Source organism: Bipolaris victoriae (assembly GCF_000527765.1).
Source record: "Bipolaris victoriae FI3 unplaced genomic scaffold scaffold_22, whole genome shotgun sequence".
Classification (NCBI taxonomy): Eukaryota; Fungi; Ascomycota; class Dothideomycetes; order Pleosporales; family Pleosporaceae; genus Bipolaris; species Bipolaris victoriae.
In genome coordinates, this window is record NW_014575370.1 from 255,020 (window position 1) to 281,971 (window position 26,952).

At 50.7% G+C, this 26,952-nt stretch overlaps 10 protein-coding genes across 10 annotated transcripts; 5 read left to right on the forward strand and 5 right to left on the reverse strand.

Annotated features, from left to right (window-relative positions):
• Positions 1 to 518: 518 nt before the first annotated feature.
• COCVIDRAFT_24689 (hypothetical protein) lies at positions 519 to 2,377 on the reverse strand (the record flags this gene model as incomplete). Its single annotated transcript, XM_014703424.1, has 2 exons — positions 519 to 1,375; positions 1,429 to 2,377. 2 exons carry the CDS (start codon positions 2,375 to 2,377, stop codon positions 519 to 521), a joined length of 1,806 nt encoding a protein of 601 aa, XP_014558910.1.
• Positions 2,378 to 5,809: 3,432 nt separating this feature from the next.
• COCVIDRAFT_93023 (hypothetical protein) lies at positions 5,810 to 8,659 on the reverse strand (the record flags this gene model as incomplete). Its single annotated transcript, XM_014703503.1, has 1 exon — positions 5,810 to 8,659. The coding sequence occupies one exon, from the start codon at positions 8,657 to 8,659 to the stop codon at positions 5,810 to 5,812; it is 2,850 nt and encodes a 949-aa protein (XP_014558989.1).
• A 409-nt stretch (positions 8,660 to 9,068) lies between these two features.
• Positions 9,069 to 10,906, forward strand: COCVIDRAFT_93100 (hypothetical protein; the record flags this gene model as incomplete). Its single annotated transcript, XM_014703504.1, has 6 exons — positions 9,069 to 9,158; positions 9,210 to 9,222; positions 9,283 to 9,317; positions 9,373 to 9,388; positions 9,442 to 9,567; positions 9,615 to 10,906. The coding sequence occupies 6 exons, from the start codon at positions 9,069 to 9,071 to the stop codon at positions 10,904 to 10,906; spliced, it is 1,572 nt and encodes a 523-aa protein (XP_014558990.1).
• A 179-nt stretch (positions 10,907 to 11,085) lies between these two features.
• Positions 11,086 to 13,067, reverse strand: COCVIDRAFT_93044 (hypothetical protein; the record flags this gene model as incomplete). Its single annotated transcript, XM_014703505.1, has 3 exons — positions 11,086 to 12,093; positions 12,142 to 12,375; positions 12,429 to 13,067. The coding sequence occupies 3 exons, from the start codon at positions 13,065 to 13,067 to the stop codon at positions 11,086 to 11,088; spliced, it is 1,881 nt and encodes a 626-aa protein (XP_014558991.1).
• Positions 13,068 to 14,045: 978 nt separating this feature from the next.
• COCVIDRAFT_92964 (glycoside hydrolase family 12 protein) lies at positions 14,046 to 14,839 on the reverse strand (the record flags this gene model as incomplete). The annotated part of the gene is made up of 2 exons (XM_014703506.1): positions 14,046 to 14,541; positions 14,598 to 14,839. 2 exons carry the CDS (start codon positions 14,837 to 14,839, stop codon positions 14,046 to 14,048), a joined length of 738 nt encoding a protein of 245 aa, XP_014558992.1.
• A 629-nt stretch (positions 14,840 to 15,468) lies between these two features.
• On the reverse strand, positions 15,469 to 16,549 carry COCVIDRAFT_24694 (hypothetical protein; the record flags this gene model as incomplete). The annotated part of the gene is made up of 2 exons (XM_014703425.1): positions 15,469 to 15,564; positions 15,626 to 16,549. The coding sequence occupies 2 exons, from the start codon at positions 16,547 to 16,549 to the stop codon at positions 15,469 to 15,471; spliced, it is 1,020 nt and encodes a 339-aa protein (XP_014558911.1).
• A 1,340-nt stretch (positions 16,550 to 17,889) lies between these two features.
• Positions 17,890 to 20,910, forward strand: COCVIDRAFT_93123 (hypothetical protein; the record flags this gene model as incomplete). The annotated part of the gene is made up of 1 exon (XM_014703507.1): positions 17,890 to 20,910. The coding sequence occupies one exon, from the start codon at positions 17,890 to 17,892 to the stop codon at positions 20,908 to 20,910; it is 3,021 nt and encodes a 1,006-aa protein (XP_014558993.1).
• Positions 20,911 to 22,379: 1,469 nt separating this feature from the next.
• Positions 22,380 to 23,071, forward strand: COCVIDRAFT_93003 (hypothetical protein; the record flags this gene model as incomplete). The annotated part of the gene is made up of 2 exons (XM_014703508.1): positions 22,380 to 22,778; positions 22,853 to 23,071. 2 exons carry the CDS (start codon positions 22,380 to 22,382, stop codon positions 23,069 to 23,071), a joined length of 618 nt encoding a protein of 205 aa, XP_014558994.1.
• A 700-nt stretch (positions 23,072 to 23,771) lies between these two features.
• COCVIDRAFT_93094 (hypothetical protein) lies at positions 23,772 to 24,410 on the forward strand (the record flags this gene model as incomplete). The annotated part of the gene is made up of 2 exons (XM_014703509.1): positions 23,772 to 23,861; positions 23,991 to 24,410. The coding sequence occupies 2 exons, from the start codon at positions 23,772 to 23,774 to the stop codon at positions 24,408 to 24,410; spliced, it is 510 nt and encodes a 169-aa protein (XP_014558995.1).
• Positions 24,411 to 25,525: 1,115 nt separating this feature from the next.
• On the forward strand, positions 25,526 to 26,829 carry COCVIDRAFT_35802 (hypothetical protein; the record flags this gene model as incomplete). The annotated part of the gene is made up of 3 exons (XM_014703510.1): positions 25,526 to 25,655; positions 25,711 to 25,851; positions 25,901 to 26,829. The coding sequence occupies 3 exons, from the start codon at positions 25,526 to 25,528 to the stop codon at positions 26,827 to 26,829; spliced, it is 1,200 nt and encodes a 399-aa protein (XP_014558996.1).
• Positions 26,830 to 26,952: the final 123 nt, after the last annotated feature.

The following is a 26,952-nucleotide window of genomic DNA, read 5'->3' on the forward strand; positions in this document are numbered from 1 at the left end:
TAATATTGCCTTCGACCAACTCAAGCCTCAATGCATGGCGTAACAATCATCACACACACACACACACAGATGATTCAACAATACCAAGCGGCTCTTAAACATTTGGTACTATATTTGAATTCCTCGCAAATGTCTACATACACACCCTCCAATCATGGACAGTCTATGTGTCCCTGTTCCATCTTGCCCGTCCCCCCCCCCCAACATGACCTCGGGGCCAGTAAGATATCTACAAGAAAAACCCAATACCGTGAAAACGCCGTTGAAAAGGATTGGTGTACGCTTGATACCGTTGCACAGTCGACAAAATGAACAAAGGAAAATAGCTATGCACGCTCGCTGTGGTTCGACCCAAGTCGCACCTAGACAAAGCCGACTCGGGTATAAAGAGTAACAAAAGGAATCGTCCAATCATGTGTAAAACAGACTAAGAGATGAAGCAACAGGAAATTGTCGGGCTTGGTTGAAGCGTCAAGAAAGTCAAATTAAACAAAAGGCCATGTGCATTCGCAAAAGAACTATGATTCAAACATCGATGTGATGTCGGATATTCTTTGCATGACTGTGTTCATGGCGGCGATCTTCCTTTCTAGACGCTCTGCAAGACGTGCCTCGTTGGCCTCATCAGAAAGGACGAGTGAGTAGTGTGCAAAAACCTTCTCGGGATTGGTAAAGAAGACCTCTTGCTCCTCAAGTGGGGCGGAGGCAGTAATGGTGCGAGCAGGCGAGGAGTAGTAGAGGTCATACTCGTCGTCTTGTTCCTCAGCCTCATCAACGGGTGCAGCAGTAGGCTGTGTAGATTGAACAGGGTTCTTGATGATGGGGTAGTCAGCCTTGATCTCCTCAACAGATGCATCATCCTCAGCGTTGAAGATGGCGCTGTATCCCTTGCCGGACATAGCCTGGGTGTCGAGAGGGTTGGAGGGACCCTCGGGAAGCTCGGTAACGGCGAAAGCAACAGGCTGCTGGAAGTTGAAGCCATTGTTGACGTTCCAGTTGGGGTTGGCGTTATTGGAGTTGTTCAAGTTGAGCATGGCAAAGTCAATCTGGGGTTCAGGAGCCATTGTCATGGTAACTTGAGGGTTCTCGGGCTGCGACATGGCGTTGAACTGCGACTGGGGCTGGAAGGCAGGAGCGGAGGCAGCGGTAACGGCAGCGGAAGAGGTAGGCATGGCAGTCATGGGAGCCTTGATCTGAAGAGACTCGTCGCGGGAGAGCTCCTCGAGGAAGGGAGTGAAGGCCTGGTGGCGGAGAAGGCGCTCGATGAATGCGCGCGAGCGGGCATTCTCCTCCATAAGAAGACGGTTCTGGGCGCGGAGCTCGTTGGCCTCGTTGACCTTCATGGCGACTTCACCTTCGAGTTGGCCAATGTATTCTGAACGACGTTAGCTGGAAATTGTATATAGATACATCGGTGTTTATGCTTACCCTTTCTCCTTGAGCGGAAGGCGCGCGCAGAGACCTTGTTGCGCAATTGACGGCGCTCCTTGGAGCTGAGCTTCTTGCCCTCCTCGGAGGCAAGTAGCCTCTCATCCTCATCCATATCCTCCTCGTCCTTCTTGGCGCGGATGATGTGGGGGAGTAGACCCTGGTTATTGTCTTGCATGGATGTTGAGGCGTTTTGGCTGTCGGCTCGGATCTGTGCGACAACGCGGGTGATCATCTCTTCAGTGTGAGCGTCACTAAGTGGGCTTGAAGTCTTGCGGCTGGCCTGGCTAGTGGAAGGCAGACGGGACTGAGGTATTTGTTGTTGTTGTTGTTGCAGGGCTTGCTGTTGCTTCTGGTGGGCCAACTGCTGTGCTCGCTGCTGCTGGGCCTGCGCCTGCGCCTTGGCCATAGCAGCTTGTTGCTGGTGCATACCAGGCCAGACGCGGACGTTGGGTACCTCCTCTTGAGTGATGGCACTGGGGTCGACAAAATCGTCTTGGGAGCCTTCGTTGAAGACAAAGCTGTTGCTGCGGTAGTCGATGCCCATGTTCATGGGGACTTCCATGGGCAGTCCGCTGTTCCAGCCGCTACCGTCCATGATGGAGTCGCCTCCCATCATGGCCATTTCGTCGAGGCCAGACGAGGAGAAGAGAGGGAAGCCGGTGTTGTAGTTGGGAGCGAGGCCGGCAATGGATCCAGAGGGAAGGCCGGTCTGTTGCTTGAAGCGTTCGTACTCGTGGCTAGGCTTTGCTGGAGTCTGAAGGTCGTCGTCGATGTTGGTGCTGGTCGGGCTGCCCATAGCCGACGTAGCACTCTGTTCACGCTTGAGGGTGGGCTGAGTGGGCGAGGGCATCTGACCAAAGTCGAAGAACTCGTTGGGATCGACGCACTGATTAGATAGGCTGTTGAAGGGCGCCATCGACATGGCCGGTTGAACTGCGGTAGCCATGTTGTTTGTTTGACTACTGGGGGAGTCGCGGCTGGGTGTTTGGGCGGCCCTTGGGCAGACAAGGTCGTGTCTTGGGGACGTTGCGGTGCGGGCAGTGGAAGGGCGACAGGAGCGGTTAGGCTGGCTAGGAGTCGTCGTCAGCTCGTTTCTGGGCCTTGTTCAAGCACGGAGGATGGGAGCCGGAGGGTCCGCACCTTGGGGGAGCGTCTGTGTGCAAAGGGGGTTCTGAAGTGTGGGCGCAGATGGAAAGTGTCGACAATAAGAGTTGGGCGAGGGATGACGGGCGGATGTGCGGAAGTGTCGGAAGGAAAAGCAGGAGAAGAGAGGATGTGTCGAGTTGGCAGGCAGGCAGAGCAGAAGAGGAAGGGAATGGGTGGGCGAGGGACGGGCGCAGGCCTTGCTTGTGCTGGGGGGGCTCCACCGCCCGTCGGGGAGGCGTTTCATAATCGAGGCGGAGTCTCTGGCTGCAAATAGCAGGACGAGGCAGGCGCCGGTTGGTCAAGGCCGGGGGCGATCAACGCCTACCAAGCGTTGGCTGCCGCCCTGGTCTGGCGTCTCCTGAGCGCCGGGAATACCCCCAACGCTCCCTGACGCCACGGCCGAACACATGGACGATCGGGACGACATGGGCAAAGTGGACACGCCGGCCCTTGTTGCACTGCTGCTTGCACTTGCACACAACAATTCGTACAGACACAGTCGTCCCATCTGCCCTCGACGTCCAGCACACGATATTGCACTAGGCAACTCTGTATGCACCCTCGGCCTCGCGGCGCCGACACCGACGCTTGGTGCAGCCAATCAAGGGCCGCCATGGTGCACCACCACTGAGGCTGTGCTGTCATCCGGCTCGCGCTAGCCGGTTCGGGTCAGCGTTGCGGTAATTCCTGCTTTGGCAGTCAGCCAGTCAGCCAGTCAGCCACACCGGAACGGCATGTCGGCATGTCGTCGCAGCGCTTCAGCCACATCCATCACCACCGTCTGACACGCCAACGCGCGTTTACGCTCATACTGCATATGCGTACTAGTCCCATGTGCTACACGACACGGTATTTACACATACATACTAGTACATATACAAATACTTACTTACTTACTTACAGCCCGCTCACCCGTCCTATAGTCCTTTATCAGCTTGCCAATAGCGCTGGCTCTGGCTTGTTCCCTCATCTGGGCTGCTCACACGCCACCGTGCATGATTGGATAGCGGCTGCCTAAGCCGCCCGCCGGAACGGGGTGTGGTGCACAACCACACATTGCAATCTTTCACATGCCCTCCCCGGCTCTAGCGACAGTCCAGAACTCTGTGTAGTACAGTAGTATGTGTGATAGCAGTCGCAGAAACTTGCGCATCCTCTGGGGAGGCCGCTCGTCGTTTCATTGGTAGCTCGAGAGAGTTGCGAAACACCCGTCGCCGGTCAAGCACGTCGAAGCTGTCACTTTTGCTGACTACAGCGCGGAGCTTGCCGTCCAATAGAACCTCACATCGTTCTGCTTGGGCATCCGGCCACCCTGGGCCATAGTTTTTGCCCATGCCATGTCCCGTTGATCCGCCTCATCTCAACAACGCTCGTCTCGATCAAAACTGCCTACTTGCTCCTCATGTTTTGCATTTGCACTGGCTTAATGGCAGCATGCACTGCGCCACTTGATCCTGCAAAGTATTGGACACTCACATGAGTGCCGATGACGCGGCCTATGTCCAAGTCTATCCGTCACTATGTACGTGTGGATAAAATTAGGAACAACAAGCCTCCGACTTCGCCAAAGACGAACAGCACCAGGAAGAATGCTGCCACCCTCACACGCTAATCCTATACGCCGGCTGACATCTCTTTTGGGCGGCCTAAGGCTATACTTGCCTGCCCGTCTCTGTCAGTCAGACAGACAAGGCTGACATGGTTCTTGGCCGGCCTTATTCCTCCTTCCGCAACCTCCTTGGAAACGTTTCTGGACGGCACCTGCCCTGCAAAAAGCCGAACCACCCCCCTGACCGTGATCGTCCATATCGTCATTGCCCTTTTGAGTTTCCCTGTGTGGTAACCCTCCCATCTGCACCTTCCAGGAGAGCCTGTCGCTGCATATCCATCACTTTGCCGTCTTGATGCTCTGCTCTTTTTCTCATTTGCTAATCACCTCCATCTAGCCCACATGCACATGTCCTTCCCCATCCAACCTCCTATTTTTACTTCCCTACATTCCTGTTCCTTGTTCCCCGGAGTCTCTCCGTCTGCACTATGATAAGTGGAACATGGCATATTGTTAAGCTATCCACTTGTACCTCACAACCAAACTTCGCTCGCCCCGTTCCATGCGCATACTATACCAATCAATAGCACCCATTAACACCCGTCCACTCACGCCGCTATCAAAAAGCATCTGTATCTTATCAAACGGCTATGCTTACGCCCTTTACTCATTCGGCCCGTATCCAACCCCTAACAGAAGCATATCCTTCTTCACCCTGAAACCCCTGCAACTCCGTCTCCCGAGTGGGATAGGCCCTCAGCCCGTACAGGTGACAAGACAAGTCTGTTTCACCACCTTCCCCCAAGCCTGTATCAACACCCGTCCTTTGACACCACTACCACTCATGCTGCTCGAAACCCCATCTCCCGAGACAATGTAGGTGCGACACGTGTCTCGTACCAACTGCTCGTGTTGTTAACCCTACTGCTCCCTTCTTCCCTCTCCAACCGGACTTTTGAATTAAAATTAGTGGCCAAACCATTCAAATTAGATTTGCCCGTGTCAAATTACTTACTAACTACTTTAGCTCCTTCCTGATTCTCTTCCCACTACACACACACAGACTAATATTCCGGTTAGTACACAACTATACTCTAAACTTGTAGTTTTTTTCCAGGGGGGGTGATTCCCTACATCCGGCTCCGCTCGAATAAAATTTGCAAAACTGGAAACCCGAGCAAATTGGGCTCCCACTGCATTCTTCCAAGGATCTAGCAATCAAGAGCGGGAAAAAAAGGGAAGATTAGGAAAAAAGCAAAAAAAAACAAGGGAAAAAATATTTTCCTTCATCATAGTTGATTGGTCATGTTTCGGGATCATAATTTAATGCCTCCTCCCTATCGCCTGGTAACCCCCCACATTGGAACCCCTGCTATTATGTCATGCGAGCATCTTTTACCCATTCTTGCTAGACCCCCTCCGATCTTAAGGTTTCTGGATACTACATCGATCTGAGGGAGACGGGTTGGAACGTTTTTTTCTCCTGTTATCAATGCTGGGCAGGCGCTCCCTACTGGCGATAGGCAGAGATGAAAAGAACGTTTGCAACAAAAGGCTTATCAGGATGTCACTGCACAAAGTTTCAACACTATAACCCCCCCATATGCTGATGTGTGCAACGACTGAGATGCCTTGTTGTTTGTAATCGAGCAAACTAAAAGGCTATCCATCTCACATAGCGCTTCAAGGACGCTGATCCCGTGGCTCAGGCTCTCGTTCCTTGGACAAGAAACCATGCACATCTTCCTCGACCGCTCCCTCGTCTGACACATGCTGTTGCTGTTGCTGCTGCGCCTGCTGTACAGACGAAGAAGAGTCGAGACCATCCCTCTCCACAAAGTGATGCACAACACTGCCACTATTCCTCTGTTTCGCACTTGCCAAGAAATCGCCCATCCGCTCCTCGCCAAGCCCCAGTCTACTCACCATGTTGCGAAAGGTACTTTCCATATTCCTGTCTCCCAGGATACCGCTTCTCGCCACGCCCTCGCCTTTGGCAACGTCGCGAACCACGTCACGCGCACGCTCGTAGTCGCCCTCTTGCACCAAGGCTCGCACCACTGCGATCAGCGCACCCCACCCGGGGAGCAGCCCTTGCTTCGACATGCGTGTCAGCACGCTCATCATCTTGCCTACATCGCCATGCAGCGCATATCCTTCTACCAGACGGTCGTAGAGGATGCGGTCGCTTGGCATGCGTGGTGCCGTGAAGAGCAGGTTGACGATGCTGTCCACCTCGGCCAGATTCGCCGGCTCAGATTGGAAATAGTGCGTTACCAGCGACGTGTACACGTGGGCTGAGGGTGTCAAATTCCGCTGCGTCATATGCTCCATGACGGCGCGCACAGCTGTGTAGTTGGCGTATCCTTTGAGCAGCCGGTCAATGGCTGTCGAGTAGACGTGGTCGTTCAGCGTCAACCCGCTGCTTTCCAAGTCGTTCAAAATTGCCAGCACTTTTTCCATTTGCTCCTGCTCAGTCTGTCCGTCAAACACTTGGTTCTCAAAAGCGGCGCTCATAAGCATTGTGTGCGTTGCAATGTCACCCTCAATCCCTTCCTTCTCCATCTGCGATAAAAGTCTTAAAGCGGTCCGTGTGTCCTTGGCCAGCAGGTACAGTCGTATCAAACTGTTGTATGTGATGGCGTTAGGCTTGATCTGGAAATTTGCCGCCCATCCGAGAATCTTCTGTACGTATGCTACACGTTTCTCGTGGCGCATTGATTCGGGACGTATCTGTACAATGGCCGATATCGCTCCATTGACAACTTCAATAGAAGGTTTTGTGCACTTGTTCACAGCCTTGCCGGGACTCCTGTTGGCGCCTTTTTGACCCTTGCCCTGTGCCTTTGTGTTGTTCGTGGCATATTCTGCTGCGAGCCAGCGTTTGCCCATCTCATCCAGCGCAGCCAGCGCTTTGTCAATTTGTCGCAGCGACATTAGACCGTTGACCCGCGTCGTCCACGCATAGTTTTCTGGCTCAATACCGCTATTCATCATCCTTTGCCACATGGCATTGAATCCATTGAGGTCCTTTGCTTTGGCGCACCCATTCAGAAGAGCAACCCACGACTGTATGTCTGGCTTGACGCCATGTGCCATCATGTGATTCCACACTTCTACTGCACGTTGTGAATTGAGAAGAGTCAAGTAACCGGAAAGGAAGCTATTGTATACTGAGCGGGGAATCGATGTCTTGTTTTCGCTAAGATATGTTTCTTGGGCCTCTGCCCAGATGCGGTCTAACTTCGTGACCGATGTCATGGTTTGAACGACACGGGCTATGCTCTTCATGTGGAATGCTTCTAGGTTGGTCAACTCGTCGGGGCTTTCACCCTCTTTTCCAAGGGCTACCATGGCCTTTCGGGGTGCTGCCTCAATCCTTGCTCTTACTTCCTGTCGAAGATTGGCTGGCAATTCTTTGAACTGCTCTGCCTTTTGGGTGTGTATGAATACGGTGTCCACACGCGACTTAGCAAGTATCCTTTCGAGAAATCGTAAAAAGGGCGCTGCCTTTTGTTGGATAGTTGGCTCCAGAGCGTCCGAAATGCTGTACAGGTACACAGCACAAAAGCCTAATCCGGGTCTATTGACATATTTGGGAATATACCTTTGCAAACGCATGTTAAAATCGCTAACGTCATACACGTCGGGCATTTCCTCGAGAGGTGGCAGAGACCAGTCGTCGCTGATGGCCTCAAGTACATCGCTCTCTGATCTCATACATTGGAAGAATAGTCGCCATAAAGAAACTAACTCGTCAAGCAACAATGGCAAGTTTTGTTGAGAGGTTCCCGAAGCCCGAATTACCTCATGTGTCAGACGGGCTAGTGTTGGCTTGACCCAGTACTCTGGGCGAACAACACCAAGTTGCTGGTATTTGAATAGCACCTGAGTCGGGGTGACCTGCACACTTTTCCTGCCTGAGCAAAGCGCTCCCGTAACAGCTCCGAGAAGACGGCTGAAAACAAACTCTTGTTTCAACAATTCTCCAGGATAGGTTGGCTCAGTCAGGGCTTTGCATCCTTTCTCTGTGTACGTCTTCTCGAACAAATCCCAGGCTCCCTGGACATGGCTGTCCTCAAGAGCTTCGCGGATTGGAGCAGCATAAGTCAGTTTGTCACTTGATGCCTCTGTTTGTCCTGTTTCCTGGTATGTGTCTTCTTGCCCGTAGTCCTCGTATAAAGAATCGGCCGCTGTACTGTCGTCCAATAAACCCGAGTAACGGCTGAGCCGTACCCGCTGGCTCCTTCGTTGTGAGTACTGTATGTCTGGCTCATCTTCTGTTGTTTTCCGCACAAGCGGTCGCTGCCTTTGTAATGTCACTCGCGTGCTCGATCCGCCCTGTACTGTTTCTTGTGCAGGGGGTGGCTCTTCCTGAACCGTAGACTCTGCCTTCCCTTCATCTAGCTTTATATTCGGTCGCGGGCGCAGCGAGGTAAATATGGTTCGAGATTGCCATTGAGGATTACGAACGAGACCGACGTTTCGGAAAAGACGTGTCCGACATTGTCGACATATGTATGCGCCCAACATGTTGTCCTTGTATGCCTCGAACGGCGGGCGAAGAGTGCCGATACTAAAATTGTGGTTAGGCATTTGGGCAACGAAACTTTTCAGCGTATGTATTCTTCACTTACAAATCTGGATCGGATCAGGTGTTCATGCGCGCGGAAAATTGACTCAATGTCTTGACAGGTCAATTGGCGACGGCTTGACGTTGCAGCTTCATGGATTCCAAAAAGACGGCCAAAGTTACGCGCGATGCATGGTGAGACTGAGCGGAATAGCGCCGGCCAATGAGACACAATGACGTCCGCACGCCTCACGTGATTGCAAGCGTCGTGAAGAACGTCTTCCACCGGGCTCAACCTAACTTTGCTTTTTCGCAGATTGCAGAAGACGTTTTCTTAGTTTAATTGCAATTCTTTTGGTTCATATAGTCATGACTACCTTGGTCCCGCGTCAACCCTACTCAAAGGACGAGCTTGAGAAGCTGTATCCAAAAGAGCTCGAGTTGCAGCTTGTACAGATTGTAAGACAGATAATTGTGACTTCTCTTCGCGACTTTGCTAATCAGAGATAGCTATTACGTCATGGTCAGATTCTCTACTATGGCACAATTGTCCACGCACACCAGTACTGACATGAGTATCCAGGCGAAAGAAGCCCTGTGTCACCTCGCTTTCAAAACGTAGATAAGCCTTTAATTCCCCACATCACATGACGATCATTAACAACAACAACAGACAGGTCTCCCAGCGTGTATGGGATAATAAAAAAAGCAACTCCAAGAGTTTGGTCTGACGCATTCACAGATTGGCCATATTGCAGTGCTGCTCGCCAATTAACAAGCGTAATACTCAACACTAAGGATTTTTCGAAATGGGACCAACTCAAATACCGAAGGCGACTAGAGACTTTTGGCATGGATGATGGGCCGGGTAGCAAAGCCCTATTCCTTGAAGCAACCATCACTAATAACACCTAGTCATTGCCTCGGGACCCAAGGGCGAGTTTGATGCGATATGCCAACCAGGCGAACTTACAGACAAAGGCCGAGAAACAACACTGGCTCTGGGCGAAAGACTCCGCCATCTCTATATCGATCAGCTCAAGTTCATGCCAGCGCTGATTTCAGATAGCGACATGATCTACTTACGCGCAACGCCTATGCCACGTGCTCTGGAATCCGTTCAGCAGGCTTTCTGGGGCTTTTACCCGCCCTCAGCAAGAACCTCTGATTTCCCACCTCCCACCATAATCACTAGAACACCTGCGGATGAGACACTATATCCCAATGACGCAAGCTGTAGGCGTTTCGCCCAACTCAGCCGCGCATTTGCACAGCGCGCAGCTGATAAATGGAACGATACGGACGACATGCGTTACCTCTCCAAAGTCCTCTCGAAATGGATGCCTAATGAACAAAAGGTCGCTGTTGACTCTCACCCACGACTCTCGGGTATTATGGATACGTTGAATGCGACTGATGCTCATGGGCCGGAGACCAAGCTCCCCAAGGCATTCTACGATCCCAAAGCCCGCTCAATCATCGACAAGATTGCCGTGGAAGAATGGTTCAAGGGCTACACCGAGTCATCAGAGTACCGTATGCTCGGTATCGGCGGTCTAATGGGCGACATCACCTCCCGCATGGTCGGCAGCGTCGAGCGTAACGGAAACTCGGGGATCGTCGAGGTAGGCGGTGTAGATGGCCAGTTAGGCAAAGGCCGAGGCGGCGAAACAAACATTCGCTTTGCCATGTCTGGCTGTCACGATACAACCTTGGCCGGCATGTTGACCTCGCTCGGCGCATTTGAAGGCGAGAACTGGCCGCCCTTCACATCCCACATCGCCGTCGAGATGTTCAGAAAGCGAGGTGCCAGTACTGTCTCCCCGACGCCTTCCCTGCCCGAACAGAACCCACAGCCCCAAAGCCAAAGCTGGTGGTCTTCCCTCTTCGGCAGCACAAAAGTCACTTCAGACGCTAGTCTCGCACCCCAGGGCATCGCACGAAAGCCCTTGACCGACCTTACGCAGACCCAGCGCGACCAGTTGAACGACTACTACGTACGAATCAGGTACAACGATAAAATCATGCAGATACCAGGTTGCAAGGCAGCAGGCAAGCATCTCGAGGGCGACACGACCTTCTGCACCCTAGAAGCTTTCAAGGGCATCGTAGACAAGTACACGCCCAAGAACTGGAAGGCTGCATGTACCAGTCGCTTGGATCAGCCTGCGTTCCCTGAGAAGCTCGAACCAGCTGGGTACGAATAAATGCCGCGTCACTAGACATAGAACATAGAGTTATTCTTTCTTTGTTTAGGCAAACATCATGATATTAGAATTAGTTTAGTCAAGATAACAAATTCTAGATTTTTCTTCTTCTCTGGTATTCTAATAAACCCAGGTCTAACCCCAATTTTCCAATTATGTTCTCTTTTTTTTTCGTTGCCTCACAAAACAGACAAGTCGGCATGGCTAACAAACCAAGTGCCGTTGTTAGTATCGAGCGTAAGATTATTCTGCACCGTCTTTCCTCCCTTCAAACTACCGCTCTCAACAACACCGCCCGCGACGGGACGCTGGAGTTTGTTCTCTCCGCTCTTGACGGTGAAGTTGGCAAGAGGAATCTCCCAGCCATTACGCGTGACTACCGTTGGCAGACCAAAGAACTTGGCTGTCAGCTCGTCATGTGAAAAGTGGAGCTCAAAGTAACCGCGGTAGTACAAGTCTTGCCATTGCAGCTCCTGGTTCGCCGACTGAATAATGGACGAGTAGTTGTTTGCGGTTGCAAGGGAAATGTTTGCGCCATAAGGGCAGGGCGAAGTTACTGCTGAGCCAGCGAACTCGACTCCGATGCTGCCGGCACCCGTGCTGGGATCGTAATTCTTCTCGTCGAGCCAGATGAGGTCGCTGACCCACGAAGCGTGGCTGTCTCCTGCGAGGAAAATGTTGTTGTTGATGTTGTTGCTGTAAAGGTGGTTCAGCGTGCGGTTCTTGTTGGCGAGATACCCGTCCCATACATCGTAGTTGAGTGGGTTCTCTTCGCCGTATGCTGCGGACTGGTTCAGGCGCGAGAAGACGATCTGAGAGCCAACAACGCGCCATGTTGCGCCGCGTTTGGCTGAATGCGAGAGACTGCGGTAGAACCAGTTCTCCTGGTTGGCACCCATGAGAGAGCGGCTGGCGTCATTAGAGATAGCGTGAATGTAATCAGTATTCCAGTAAAGATCGGTGATAGAGCGATCGTATTGGCGTGTGTCGAGCATGATCAAATCAACCAGTTTGCCAATGGAGAAGGACCGCCAGATGCGCAGGTTATCGTCCATGTCAACTTGGCGAATAGGCATCCATTCAAAGTAGGCACGAACTGCGTTCATTTTACGCTGGTCGACTGAAACGCCCCCATCGTAAACGAAGGAGTCTTCGGTGTTGTTGAGTTTGGAACTGCCGTCGCGGTACTATCGATGATTAGGATAAGTTTTGTAAAGAGAGGAGATTGAGCATACCGTGTTATCAGCTACTTCATGATCGTCCCAAACCGGGATCCATGCGAATTGTTGGTGGCTGGCAACAAGATCCAAGTCGGTACGGTAGGTTGCAAGTCGCTTGCGGTAGTCGTACAAAGTGTAAATGTCACGGTCCGGTTCGGGAATACGGCCAATGCTGTTACCCCAGCCATACTCGCCGTTCTTGTACTCATAGATGTAGTCTCCAAGATGAACGACGTAATCAACAGAGTCCTGTATCACGATTAGTTCAGGATAAGTTCGACCCGAGAATTAGCATAACATACCTTTCGCACGGGGTTACCATACGCATTGAAGAAGCCAAAGGGATAGTTTGAACAGCTGTACACAGCAAGCCTAACATTGGTGATGTCGTCGTCGGCATTTGGTGTGGTTTTGGTGCGGCCAAGAGGACTCTTGTTGTCCGAATTGCATACATTGAACTGGTAGTAATACGTGCTGAATGGCTTCAAGTTCTTGGCCTCGACCTTGACCGTAAAATCAACATCAGAGCTGGTATACACTGTGCCCGAGTCTACAGTCGACGAGCATTCCTTGTCCTCGTAGACCTTGTATTCCACGCAAATTGGCGACTTGGAAACCTGCACGTACTTTTCGTTGTCGTGATCGAAAAGAGGTGCGTAACCCGTGACTGTAACATTGGATTGCGAATTGTCGTTCTGAGGCGCAACGCGTGTCCAGAGAATAACGCTGTCTGGGTATGGGTCTCCCGAGGCAACACCATGGGTGAAGTTCAAGCTGGAAGGTTCATACGCGGATGCTGGATCATTTCTCTTTGCCACCTTATGGATTGAGATTCCAAGAGCCGGATGGTGTTCCGAAGGTGAGCGGTAATTCAGATTCTTGGACCAGCTGGCGCTAGCAACGGATGCCAGCGGCAGCAACGAAAGGAGTTGAGGCTTCATATTGAGAAACGTTCCTTGTGCTTTGGGAGAGTACCGCTCAGGCTTGGGGGATCAAGCTTTTTGGACGTCCATGGCCTTTTTGTAGCTTTCCATGACGTTGGACTTTCTCCAGGATTCCGCGTTACCGGGGAAGCTAGTCCTGTAAGTTTGTCCAATGCTACTGCATGGTCCGCGGGAACAAGTATTGATGGGATGCAAAATCCCAATCACAGTTCGTGTACCTGGCATGCTGCGGCATTTGGGGCCCCAACACGGGAGAAACGATGGATGACAGCGCGGCGGACATAGCAATGAAGGATAGTCGAAGAGGATCAGATCGTCATCGAGCATAATCATCGCAACGTTCATTCGATAGCGATGCCGGGCTGCAGTACGTCTGCAGAACGGTATTGCTTGGTTCAGGACATGTGCGTTGTTGGGCCAATATTATTGGCTGCAAGGAGACGGACGGGCGAGCGTCCTCGGCAACCAAAGCTTGTCAGTAACATGGCATGGTGCACTGACATGCACTAATGCAGAAGGTGCTGTGGAAGCTCATCCCCGACGATATGATTGTGTGTTAAGACACCTAGACAACGTAAGAGAAAGTTAGTTTTTATGAAAAATATAAGAACTGCTTTCCATCAGCATATGCTCGCTCTTTGTTGTTAATTCATTTTGAAGCAAGCCTCCATTGCCGGGCAGAACCCTACACTCCACTCTACAGATCCTATCACACAGCAAATAACTTACCCACGAATCTGGAAGACTACACGATCCAACTGATTAGTGGTAATGACAAGAGTATATTTCGAACGTGTTCATGCAAATGAATAGAGAAAGGGATGAGTGAATGTGGTTCAAGATAAGATAGTCCTATCGGTATATACAAAGACTAAAGCCCCACACTCCACCACAATAAAAAGATATGTACAAGAATTGTTCCGCATCCATGCGAAAGAGAAGCACGGTGCTTAGCGTTCAGATCTATCAAGCCATCTAATTTTCGGCCAAGCTGTACGCGCTGGTAACAAGCTTGGCGTTGCTGCCAGAGAAAGGCTCAGTACCAGCACCCGCGCTAATCAGAATCTGACTGCTGGGAAGGCCTTGCTTGGAAGTAAGGTACTTGATAAAGTCCATGAGGTCTCCACTGAAGTTCTGAACTTGCTTCTCAGCGACGAAGCTGAACACGCTCATCTGGCCGTTCTTGCCATTGTACAGCTTCCAGCTGTTGCCTGCAAGAGTGACGGTAGCGATAGGGCTGCCAGTAGCGGAGATGGGACCGGCGCCGCCAAGGGCAGCAAGCCAGATCATGACTTCGTATTCCTCGCTGCCGGTGGCTGTGCTCGAGGTGAAGAGGTCGTAGGCTACGTCTGCGATGATGTTGTTGCCGGTGTAGGTCCACTTCCAGACTGAAGGGAGGGACTTGATTGATGCAAGGGACTTCTTGTTGATCTTTGTTACTACATTGGCAAAGGATTTGACCTTTCCTTGACTGTTGGTGCGATTAGACACGTGATGCTTATATGAAATGTGAAGGGTGTAACGAACCCGCCAGCCCATGACCACGAGGTATGCCATTTGAGCGTATTGCCGCTGAGGCCATCAACTCCAGTGCACTGGGATCCGGAAGTAGCATCAGCCTTGCCCCAGAGGTTGTTGTAGGTGGTGTAGGCGCCATTAACTTGAGAGCCCCATTGATCACAGAAGTCTGCGCGCTTCTGGATAGGGGATGCAGGTACTGCAAGGGCAAGGGATGCCGAGCTTACAGCAAGGAATGTGGAAAACTTCATGGTTAATAAGAGTGTGCTGTGAAAAGAAAGGATGAATGGGTGTGGTTCAAAATTATAAACGTGGAGCGAAGTCCTGACCTTTAAGTATTTTAATTATGCAGAGACGCGTATGACCAGCGATATGAAGGGTGGAGCTGACATACACGGGAAACCCTGTATAGTAACCTACAACCGACGTTTCGAAATAAACACAAGTATACGTCGAGGGAGCTATTCCAGAACAAGCAGTTTCTCCTCTTCAATATGTCCAATGATTGGCCATGAATACGTCGATCATCTCGAATAGGCTGGGGTCCTGTTCTAGACATTGGTGGGGAATTGGCCTAGCTTTGGCTTTGGAATACTAGCCGACGGAAGAAATCCACAAAGTGGTCGCATGCTTTTCTCCCAACATGATCAGCATTCCCCATATACCCCGTAGCCGGTAACGCCATGCTTACATTCGAAACACGGTACCACTACCCGTTCCGTACATAGTGTTTGCGCTAGTTGTGCCCCACGTGTGAAACAAATCGCCGGTGCTTAATTGAATGCCAATTTAAATGCCAATAGCGCCATGGAAGTAAAGCCATAATTCTCCGGCACGGATGCAAGAAGAGTCCTGTGTACAGTATTTAACAAGCTTTTTTTCAGTCTGTGCGGATGAAAGCTTGCTCCACCATAAGTGAGTCTAAATAGTCCATGTCGTCTGGGCGGCTGGGGTCACAGAATGATCTTAATGTGGGCTGCACAAACAACAAGTCAGCAAATGTCGCTTGCTCGGATAAGGCCTAGGAGTCCACTTACTGTGCCCATGTCGCCCTTCCTGTCAATCTTCCATTCATTTCCTGAAAGCCGCACCTCATGTTGAACATAGAACGACTCTGGTCTCGAAACTTGCCAAAACGACGTGAGATGACGAGTGATCTTGGTCAATTTTGGGCTCACGTCAGGCGTAATAGGTGCATCGAGCCATGGCTGCATGTTCTCCCATTTCTGTTCCGGCAGGTCCCATCTTGCCCCTTCTGATGCTTGCATGAGCACATCTACATTGAGTTCTTCAACATGAGGGAAGTAATCAAGCACACTTTTGATGGCTAGTGTGGCGGCATCTGGCTTGGCTACGTCATCTGCATTGATGCGGGGATTTCCATACTTATCGACGAGAAGCTGAGGACCGCCATTCCACCACTCATATCCAGGCCAAAGAATGAGCCTCAATTTCTTTGTCTTGTCCATAAGTGGCAAGAGTCCAAGAAAACGAGGTGACAAATGTTCGTGGTCGCGTACTGGAATGTAATATCCATGGGGACCACGCAGATGCCGTTGTATCTCCAAGGTGATTCGCAGCGTACTATCATCGCAAGCTCGTTCCGCCTCTTCGGCGAACTCGTCACCGAGCCTTTCTGCCAGTATGTTGCTCATGGGTTGACCTGTAGGGTCTGGCGATATACTTGGCTGAGCGGCGTCCAGACAGCGGGTATGGTGCTCAAGGCACTCTTGTCTTAGCTGGCGACAGGTTGCAAGAACATTTGCAGGCGGACGCTGAGGCAGCCTGATACGTGTGTCCATGTAGGTCTCTCCCACAGCATGATTCGATCGGTACAAATTGTAGGTGTCTTCGGTTGAACTCGAAGTATAGACGTATTGTGGTAGTGTGAGATGGGATAGAATCTCATCCCGCAATTCACGGGGCAAGAACAAGAACAACGATGGGCTGGCGGGGGACATGACAGTTTATGCAGAACCCAAGCAGGTCAGATTCCTTCTGCAGCTTAAGTTGACGCGCTCCAAGCTCCTTTATGTTGTTGCTCTGTGGGGGCCATCGGACTTCCGCATTCGTTCCGCACGTGGTCCGTGACACCTCACGCGTAGTCGTGACTTTGTGCGTGTAAATTCAGCTGGGGAGGAATTGACAAAAAAGGTAATTAGTCGCATGGGTGGGCCAAGTTGTAGTAAACGGCCATGCCCAGTGATGTGTTGCGCATATGCCAGTTTGTGGAGGGTCACGTGATGCCTCTGACATGTGCAAGGATGATCATGTAACCACATGTGCTTCAAGACAGCATGTCACCGTCCATTGCTGAATCCGAAAAGCGCCTTGTGTTGATATATGCATGTGCGTAAAGGCTTGAGAAAGGACAGAATGGTCGGTAGCGAGAGCAAATGGTGCGTGCTACCGCAGGTACTGCGCAATGGACGTCACGCTGCATGTCCGCCGTGTTGTACCTTGAAGAATGAAGCCGGCACGACACCCGACGACCGAGAGCCGACTTGTTAGCAGCATGGCACAAGACGGTAGTCGAACGACCGACACCAAAGTCTTCGCGGAGCCTTGGCCAACATTGTGCTCGTCGCAGCAGAGGGCGCACCGGCACAATCCCAGCACGCAAACGACGGCATCGAGCAGCACAGCCCAGGTACCCTGAGCTTCACGCGACAAACGCTCATTTGCAGGCACAAGCTTACGCAAACAGCCTGCATCGCTTTTCACTGACCCCTCTAGCCGTGCTTCACGCGCAAACACGCTCATCACAACTGCGCGCGCCAGACAGACCGGTGACCATCTCGCCTGCGCAGCGTCCACAACAGTCACTGGCCAACCAGTGACAACATCAGCAGCAACAGCAACAACAGCAACAATAGCGGCAGCAGAGGAAGAGCCGTATACAAGACATCATCACCGCCCCCCACTCACAGCCCCGCGCGGGCGAGACAGAGGAAACGGCGATCGAGTCCTTGCCTCCCCACGACGCGGCAGCAGCAGCAGCAGCAGCAAGACTACGTTACCGAGGCAACAAAACCCCGACAACGCCCTCGCCAGTGCTATCAGGCACAATCTCGCTCTTACCATGCAACCGCGCGTGCCTCAAGACTTCTCCAATGCTTTCGGGCAGCAGCAAAACAACATCAGCAATGATGGTGGGGGTAGCCAAGGTTGGACCTACCCGCTTCCCTTGAGACCCCAGGGCGACGCTCCCGAACAACGTCGGCCTCGCTTGTCGCCTGATCGCCCCCGCGAACCCAAACAGGACGAGGATGATGATGAGGTACGGTCGGTGGTAGACGACATGTCACTCGAGCGCACATTCGATCCCCTCCATCGCGTCTTGGCCGTTACTTCCAAGCGCCCTCGCCAGACAATCGAAAACGCTGATGACAAGGATATGAATAGTACGCTACGCAACAACGGGGCCGTTGCTGTCATGGTGTACCACAGCGAAAGCCCAGACCTACAAGCAAATGACATCTGGCCTCAATGCCGCAGCCCAACAAAACTGCCTGCTAGATACTATCTCTTAGACCATAGAGTACAGTATGCATCCGGTCCAAAGCCACAGACTTCCAACAACAGTGGAGTTGAAGGAACAGTCTCCAGACATAAACAAGAAGCAGGCGTCCCTCTTGCAGACGCCCCGATTAGCCGCTCACAGTGGAAGCTGCCTGTTGAACTGGTAGAGTTGATCGCTTCATTTCTCAATCGTGATGACATCAAAGCACTACGGCTCGTCAGTCGCGAGCTGAATCACTACGTCTCTCAAGTTATATTCAAAACAGTTGTTGTCCCTTTCAACACTGAAATCTACGGTATGCTAGGGAAAGAAGTAAACCCCGATTTCAAAGGGAAGAAGCGGGCAAAATTTGAAACAACCAGGTATTCTTGGAAGAACGCCAACGGCGATGAAGTGTACGACGGCCACGGCCTTGACGTATTTCGTGGATTCGGTAAACACATTCGAAGATACGGAATGAGTTTCGAAGTCAACGAAGACTCACTTTCAGCGCCGCCTACCAAATCGCTAACTGAGAACAAAACAAGCTTCTGGGGTAGATATGAGTGGCCGTATGAGGAATACCGTCGATTTGATGCAGTCGCTGGCCTCGAAACAGCCGCTGACGAAACACCACGGATGAAAACCGCATTCTCTGAGCTCACCGAGGTGAAAGAGCTTGCACTCTCAATCGACAGTGGCCTTGGTTGGCTCAACGGGCCTGACAAGTCTATACGGGCGCGCATTTTCCACAGACCTTCCAATGTTTTTGGAACGAACAAAGCTGTCCCGGACCGTAGGGCCCAAGCTCAACAGGAGCTTTGGAGACACATTGATTCATGCTATCAGGAAGTCGGCAGTGATATCAGACACGCAACTCTCTACAGAATGGAAGGCCAACGTCCTCTGTCTGAACTAAAAGATGCCGGCCTGTTGGCCGGCGTACAACCGGAAATGCCTTACTTAGATCCTCAGCTGATACATGAGGCAACTCCGCACGATATCCTTGACATCCCTATGCCTACTTCCTTTGATGACCCATACGTCTTGGAACGTTTCGTATCCACGCCCTCTTCATTAGGTACTGGTATTTTGTTCGCATCATCTGCCTCGCCACCTGATGCTGGACAAGTCGTGAATCCGATCATACCTGCCAACCTCACCACGGCTCAGCAAGAGTGGTTGTTGGAAACGGAATGGGCCCAGCGAGCTTTCATATCTTCATACATGCTCTCTATCATCGATAACCCTTCTACATTTCAACAAGTACACACTCTGAATATCGCAGGACTTTCTGATCGCTACTTGCCAATGCTGAACCGTTCGGATTTCTGGGATGCACTACCCAGTCTTTGCGATGTCACTCTTATGGTGATACCGGGATGGCGAACAGTTCACAAGGATGAAGCCGGCTTCGTTACTACTTCAGCAGTCAATCCTGTTCTAGGGGCCAATATGCTATTTGCCATACTTCGCGATCATATCGCTCGCCGCTCAAACATTCGAAAACTGACCGTCGGCTGGACGGCTGGCGGTGAGCATGCTGAGGGGCTCTATGCAAGGAACAAACTTCTATGTCCTGCTCCTATCATGGACTTGCGGGTTCCTTCGGATCGTCCTGCATCTGTCAATCCCGCAGCGCTTGTTGAGGCCGATGCAGCTCTTTTGCGGGCATTACTCCTTGAGTTGCCCCACATCGAGAAGTTGAAGCTAAAGAACTGCTGGATCACTCCTTCTAGTCTACTGCAGTTTGTCAAAGTCCATGATGCATATCGCTTGAAGGAATTGGTACTTGATTCCGTTTCGCTTACAGCGATGCTACGTCCCAATGATCCTAACGCCAATGGAAATTTTGTACCCCATCAAGCCGTCGCTGTCCAGAATGCCCCTGCTCAAGCGGCAATGCCCGCAATCCCCCACTTCCTACCTGCCCATCAACAGATTCTGCAAGTTTACGTCCATGCTCAGCAGTTACAACTTCAGCAGCTCCATGCAAATGCAGCTGCGCTACAGCAAAACCACATTGCCGCTCTGCAAGTTCAGTTGCAACAGCAACTCCAGCAGATGCAGATGCAGAACCTAGTTCTGCAACACCAAGGACAGGGACCGAATCAAGCCCTAGTGCCAGCTCCACTACAAACACCACTGCAACCCCAACAGCATCAGCCAATCCATCCTAATGCGATTCTCACAAACATCACTCATATCGCTGCCCAAGTAAACCAACTACATCATCAGATTACGACTGGTCAGCACCATCCCTTAGGACAACAACATATGCATGCTCCGATACCAGCGACCAATCTCGCCGCCACAGATTATCAGTCTCCACTCAAAGCAAGGCCGCGCGAAGGATCATGGATGGATATCATCGACCAGATCTCGCCTGGAACTAATCTTTCTGATTTTGAATCCAACTATTCCAAGGCTGACCGCAAACGCCAAACTTCTCTTCGAGAGGTTGAGTTCATATCGTGCGGTTATGCCAAACTCACTCACGCTCCATTTGACCAGACAGCTATCGACCTCGGTCAGGGTGCTGTCGCCGCTTCGCGTCACCCATGGTTCACCCGGCGCATGGCCGCCCTTTCTCCTGCAATGATGAGCACCAAGTGGACCTATCTTGCCGACATCATACAAGAAGTCGATTCATCAGAATTAAATGTCCTCGAGGATGGCTGGAACTTGCAAACTGGTTGGGAGGATGACGAGGAAGCGCGCGCTGTTGAGTTTGATGGTCTTTTTCCTGGTGGTACGGGGCGCTTCACAGGCACTATACGCCATTCGGACAGGATGGTCGATGATGATTCTGGGATGTAGCGATGCTTCTGAGCAGTATTTGCCTTTCAACTGTGTACTAATACCACCAAAAAACTTCGGTGAATTCACTTTGTGACTAGGGAAGAGGAGCTTGCAATAACAAAATTCCTGGAAGAAACACTTAATAACAGCATCGGACGGTATAGGCCTTCATGTAGCGATGGGTTAGCACATGCACTAGTAGATACAGAGTGTTCAACTATTATGTAAATGACCCTCTGTGAAGCCTTGCTCATATTTACAAGCAGGAAATGGGTGATTACTCTTCACTCAACCATTCAGAACTCTATGTCCCCTTAACAAGTGTCTCGGCAGGGCATCATGCCAAGTCTGCCAGAAACCATTGCACCGTGCACGGACTGCAGCTTTTCCAAATAGATCATCCCACCTCTTTGAGGTAAGTTTTGTATTCCTTTTTGGTACTGCAATTCGAGCCCAGACTCGTTTGGAGACTAGCGTGCGGGTTGATGAGGGGGAAAGCAGAGGAAAGGCCGACGTCTTGGCAGTGGTAATCGGTGATGTCATTCATTCTCCCCATCGAATGTGTGATCACTCTCTCAGGCACCCCCAAACATCTTCTTCAAACCAATCTCCAAGCCTCGTTGTGTTCCATCGTGCAAAATAACTTCATGAGAACATGCTGATCATCTGTCTCAATCGGTTCTTCAACCGTTCTCACAGATCGACAGTAGTAGTAATCACAGATTGCAGAATATGCAGTAGCGTCTTAGCCTCACTATCCCTTTTTGTCATACACAGCCACCTAGACATATGCACCACAATCCAAGAGGGAAGACGCGGAAAGGCTAAGATCATTTGAGGATTGAGACGACTACGGATCTTGATCTATCCGAACCAAGATGGCTAGGCGATGTCTTGGGAGCGATCATGCCACAGTAAGGGATGTAAGCTCACTATTCAAGAGATGGAAAGTACCATTACCAAGACATTGAACGGCGTCTTCACGGTACCATTATAATCCACCGTTCATTGGTCTATCGTGCTACGAACTGATGAATCCCCTGGCCAGCTGCTTACCTCAGTAGCTTTGCGTGGGACTGTCAGTGATCGTCTTACGTTCTAAGGATGGCTCCAAGACTACTAACCAAGAGCTCGGGCATTTATCTCAATTTCCAAGTCTTTCTCCAAGTCTTTTGGCATTACGAAAAAGGCTTTCATGCCCATGTTGGGGACTTGGCTGCTCAGTCCCAAAAGCCCCACCAAGACACCGGCATCTATCTTCAGAACCTAAACACGAATCAATGACCAATCCTCATCTACTCACTGATGTCATTGGGTTCTGAATGGGAAGCATTGAGGTAAGTTTAGTGGGAAAGCGGAGAGCTGCTTTTGTATAAAGACTGGTGCAAGGATGAATTCAGGATAGCATCGTTCCATGAACTCACTCTACTCACTACACCCACAAACCACGCACAGCTGAAATCGCAGTTCCGCACAACACAATCATAATGCACTTCATTGCCCCAGCCCTTGTTGCTCTGCTCGCTGCCCCTCTGGCCTTGGCAGCCCCAACTCAGGCATCTGATTACAAAGAGACCTGCAAGAAAGACTTTGACAAGGTGTGGAACTCACACGACGACAAATGGTGGAAGAAGGAGAAGACTTTCTACTTTGACGCGGAGTATGTTGTAAAGGCCACTCCGGATCAAGTCATTGCCAACAGCGGCGTTCCTACACCCGGTGAGCACGGTGCACGTGGTCTATTCAAGTACGGCATCAATATCGCAGAGAACGTAATCTGCTACAACATCACCCTTAGCGGCGTGACTGGCGAATATCAGAGCCCAGCGATAACCGCGACACACATCCATGAGGGCGTCAAGGGCAAGCCCGGCCCGCCCCGCCTGGTAAGCATTGCCCTTTTGATATCTCAATCTACCCATGTCCGGGGAAACAAAGGGTATCTACTGATAGTTTCTAGGCCTTCCCGAACCCCACTGGTCCCGACTACCGTCGCAATTCTGTGGGATGCTTGAAGGGCCCCTTCTTCGTCAACGTAACCAACCCAGCGACTGGTAAAGACCAAGCCGATGGCTTCCATGTCTCCCAGATTGTAAAGAACCCCAAGGGTTTCTTTACCGACTCGCATACCTCCAAGTTTACTGCTGGCGCTGTTCGCGGTCAGCTTCCTGGCTACTAAATGCGATATTTCGGGGTTTGCGCTCATAAGAATTCGTCTATTAGAAGTGGGTGTTGAGGACAGATGAGAATATTCATGAAACTCGGTTGACACTGAATAAGTGTAGTGTAATGTAATTTCTAAGAATCAATATACATAAATATCACTGTATGCTAGTTCATATTCTGTGTCCTGTACGGGTGGTGTTCGCGGTCCGAATATCGTGTGAAACTATCTACTATGCTGAACTATACCGACTGAATATTTTCTTTTTAGTTCTCAGGAAACTAATATATGTTGGTTTTTCCAAATATCACGAATGGGATATGTGTGCGTCGGAACGCACCCGGGGCTTGATTCCGAGCATCCTCATATTACTAGTGTCGTTCACGACAACTTCTCCAACTGTCCACCATCGCCGATTCATCCACAAAAGAAAACTAAATCATGCCACACCAGCTCGTAGAATCGACGTCAGGTACCCGCTCATCCAGTAGATTTGTTTACGCCCTCAGCGCTCGTCTTAGTGGTGGGCTACGCATGACGTCGACTTGATGTCAAAGTGGTGACGCCCTCTATATACATATACGAACTTCGCCTTATAAATAGCCTCCTGTACGAAAGGTATACATTCGAATTATACAAACCTCTGCACTTTCATCATCAAATTTAAATCGTCGACACTTTTCAATTTCCCAAATCCAAATACACATATCCCAACATGAGCCAGAACAGGAACCCCGACGCAGTCAGCGACTCGCGCCAGTTTCAAGGCCACGTTGCTCCTAGCGAGCCTCTCATGAAAGGTGGTGTAAGTAGCTGTTTTATTTTCCAGAGAGCCTATTGGAGCGTTTTGATCAATCACATTGCATCTGGTGCTGGCTCTATCTAACCCATAGATAACACCTGTTCATCAACACCAGCTAACCAAACCCCCAAGCACCAAATCGGCAAACTCGTGGGCAACGACGCCGTTCCCGAATTTCACGCTCAAACCCTCCCTGCGGGCTCAGCCCCAGCCGACAAAACCTACACTCCAAACCCAGACCTCAACAACCAAAAGATGTACCAGCAAGCTTCCGACACGCTGCAAGGCGCCACATCCGCCGACGTGCACACTGGCCTCGGCCACCCAGGCCAGGGCCAGACGTCCAAGGAGCTGCGTGATGGATCGAGTGTTGGACAGGGCCTTGCTGGACTGGCGTCCGGCGTCAAGGATCAGCAGACTGGTGGGGATATTGCGACGCTGAAGGATGATCCGAAGCACGCTGCTCAGAGGAATCTGGGCGATGTGCCGACGGGGCAGAGGGGTAATGTGGGTGGGCCTCCTGCTGAGGAGAGGGAACCTGCTCAGGCTTAGAATCTTTTTTTGATAAGAAAAATGAATAACGATGATGATGATAACGATGATTAAACATTTTCTTCTTGTTTCTTCTTGTTTCTTCTTGGGAAAGTGAGAGCAGGTAAACGTGAATGGGTTTTGTTATTTTAGTCTTCAATTTCCGTTTTTTTTTGGATTTTCGTGCGTGATAACGTGTTGCTGGCTGAAAGAGCCCTTGTCACTTTGATTATTGATAGACGTACATTTCTGCACAATCAATAAGAGCTCTGAAGATGGCGGTGTAATACAAACGGTTTTTTTGGGAAATATAAAACCGTGTGAAACATAACCGCGAAGGTATGTTCGACGCCCCGAAAACTGCCTTTGGCGAGACCTCCTGGGCAGCCTACGCTCTGGACGGTCTTCTCGTTGGTGATGGCGAGGACAGCTTCTAAGTCGGGAGCAATCTTTCCGAGTACCTGAATTTGAATAGCAGCCTCTATGATGAGATGGACAGCTCATTCCAGCACGATCCTGAAGGGATGCTTGAGGTCCCGGAAGCTGTCTTTGATGAAATCTTCTGGATAGCCTGAAACTATTAATCGTTACAAGGGCCTCTCTCTTTACTAGGCAAGACAAAACCATATTTTTCGCGTAATGGACAGAGCTCTTAAAAGACTTGCGGTCAATCGGGTGGTGATACTGGCCCCCAAATGCCAGCTGCGGACTCATGTTGCTTGCCGAGGATATTGGTGGCGTACCTTGCTTCCAAGGACATGTCTAGTAGCCGTCCCCACACAGCTGAGCAGGACATGGATTGATGCTTGATAAGAGAGGTCTGGCCCTACCGAATAGTCCAATCAATTTGTGCATACAAATATATGGCTTGCAGAGTTCCAGTTCGCTTACCAGATGTCCTTGCCTGTCTTACAGATCTGGGCTTAGCGCGGACGGTCTTTATCCGTTCCCGCCTGTACTACTGCAATGCCTTTGCTTACAGATCGCGTTCAGGGTGCATTCATTGGTTAGTAATTAGAGATGGAATACTTCCCTGTTCTGGGCCATGTACCTATCGATTACTATACGCAAGGCATAAAAACTTTTGTTTCTGTACATCTTCTACCATCATCGTGTTTCGTTCATATCACATCAAGATGAGGGCTTTTCAGAAATCATTTACCCTAATCGGATGGGTAGCTGCGTTCGCTACTTGTGAGAGTGGCTTGTCTAAGAGATATGAACAAGCAGATGTCATTCAGTCCATCGTCCAACGCGCTACCGCCGGTACGAATTCAATACCCCGAATTCGCTTGCAAAACTTCTGATTATTGCCATACAGACTCGATCGACCTTGGGGCTGTTCCGGGCCTGGTTCTATCTTCTATACTAGAAAGTATAGCCTCTACGTACGCCGATACCACCACGACAAAGCTCTCAGCGCGGGCTATTGCGAATCTCACTGGACTCATCGACGTTCATGGTGTGTTCCTGTTCTCACATCTCAATCTTGCATCTAACAGATCCCATAGCACATTGCGTACCAGATTGGTATCGTGCAATCGTCCCTACAACCGGTGGAAATCCAACACCATCATGGAACGTATCTGGACACCTTGATTTCATGGCCAGCCAAAGCATTTCTCAAGCCGTCCTCGCTTTCTCAGCGCCTGGCGCCAACGTATACCCAGGAAACCAGGCCGCCACAATTGCCCTTGCGCGACTGATCAACGAACAATCTGCAGCATTTGCTAGGGCTTATCCAGATAAATTCACATTCTACGCTGTCGTCCCACTACCCTACACTCCCAATGCCATCGCCGAAGCTACATACGCCCTCGACACACTTGGAGCCGCTGGCATCGCGCTCTATTCGAACTTCGAAGGGCGCTATCTCGGTGATTCAGCTTTCAAGCCCTTCTTCGAGGCAATTAATGCGCGTGGGAGCAACCAAATCATATACGTGCACCCCACAACACCGTATCTACGCATCAACGGCACGCTTATTGAGGCCAATCCGACTGTATATCCTACCGGGAACATTGAATTCTACTTCGAGACAGCGCGTATGCTTGGAGATCTTGCCGTTACACAGACTTTGCTGAACTTCACCAATATCAACTACATTATTCCGCACGTTGGAGGCGCATTTCCGTCGGTCGCTGATCGGCTTCTGAAGTCTTTCCCGGCGATTTACGATCGGACTATCGATGTCCTGAAGACGCGGTTTTTCTGGGATTCAGCGGGTCCGACGTACTTTCACCAGGTTGGGGGATTGTTGGCATATGATATTCCGACGACGAATCTCTTCTTCGGGACGGATTTCCCGTATGCGCCGATTTTCACGTATGGTCCGTCACTGGTTGGTATTCAGACGTCGCCATTTGTGACCGATACTGAGAGGACTGGTATCTTTGCTCAGAATGCGCGAAGACTGTTTGGTAACCGGATTCCCTTGTAAATAAGTTTTTATAGTGTGATGTGAAATCCCAATTTACAGCATATGGGTAGAGAGGTACAAGTAGTGGTATAGTATATGATATCATTATCTTTTCATTAATAGCAATAATATCGTTTTCAAGAT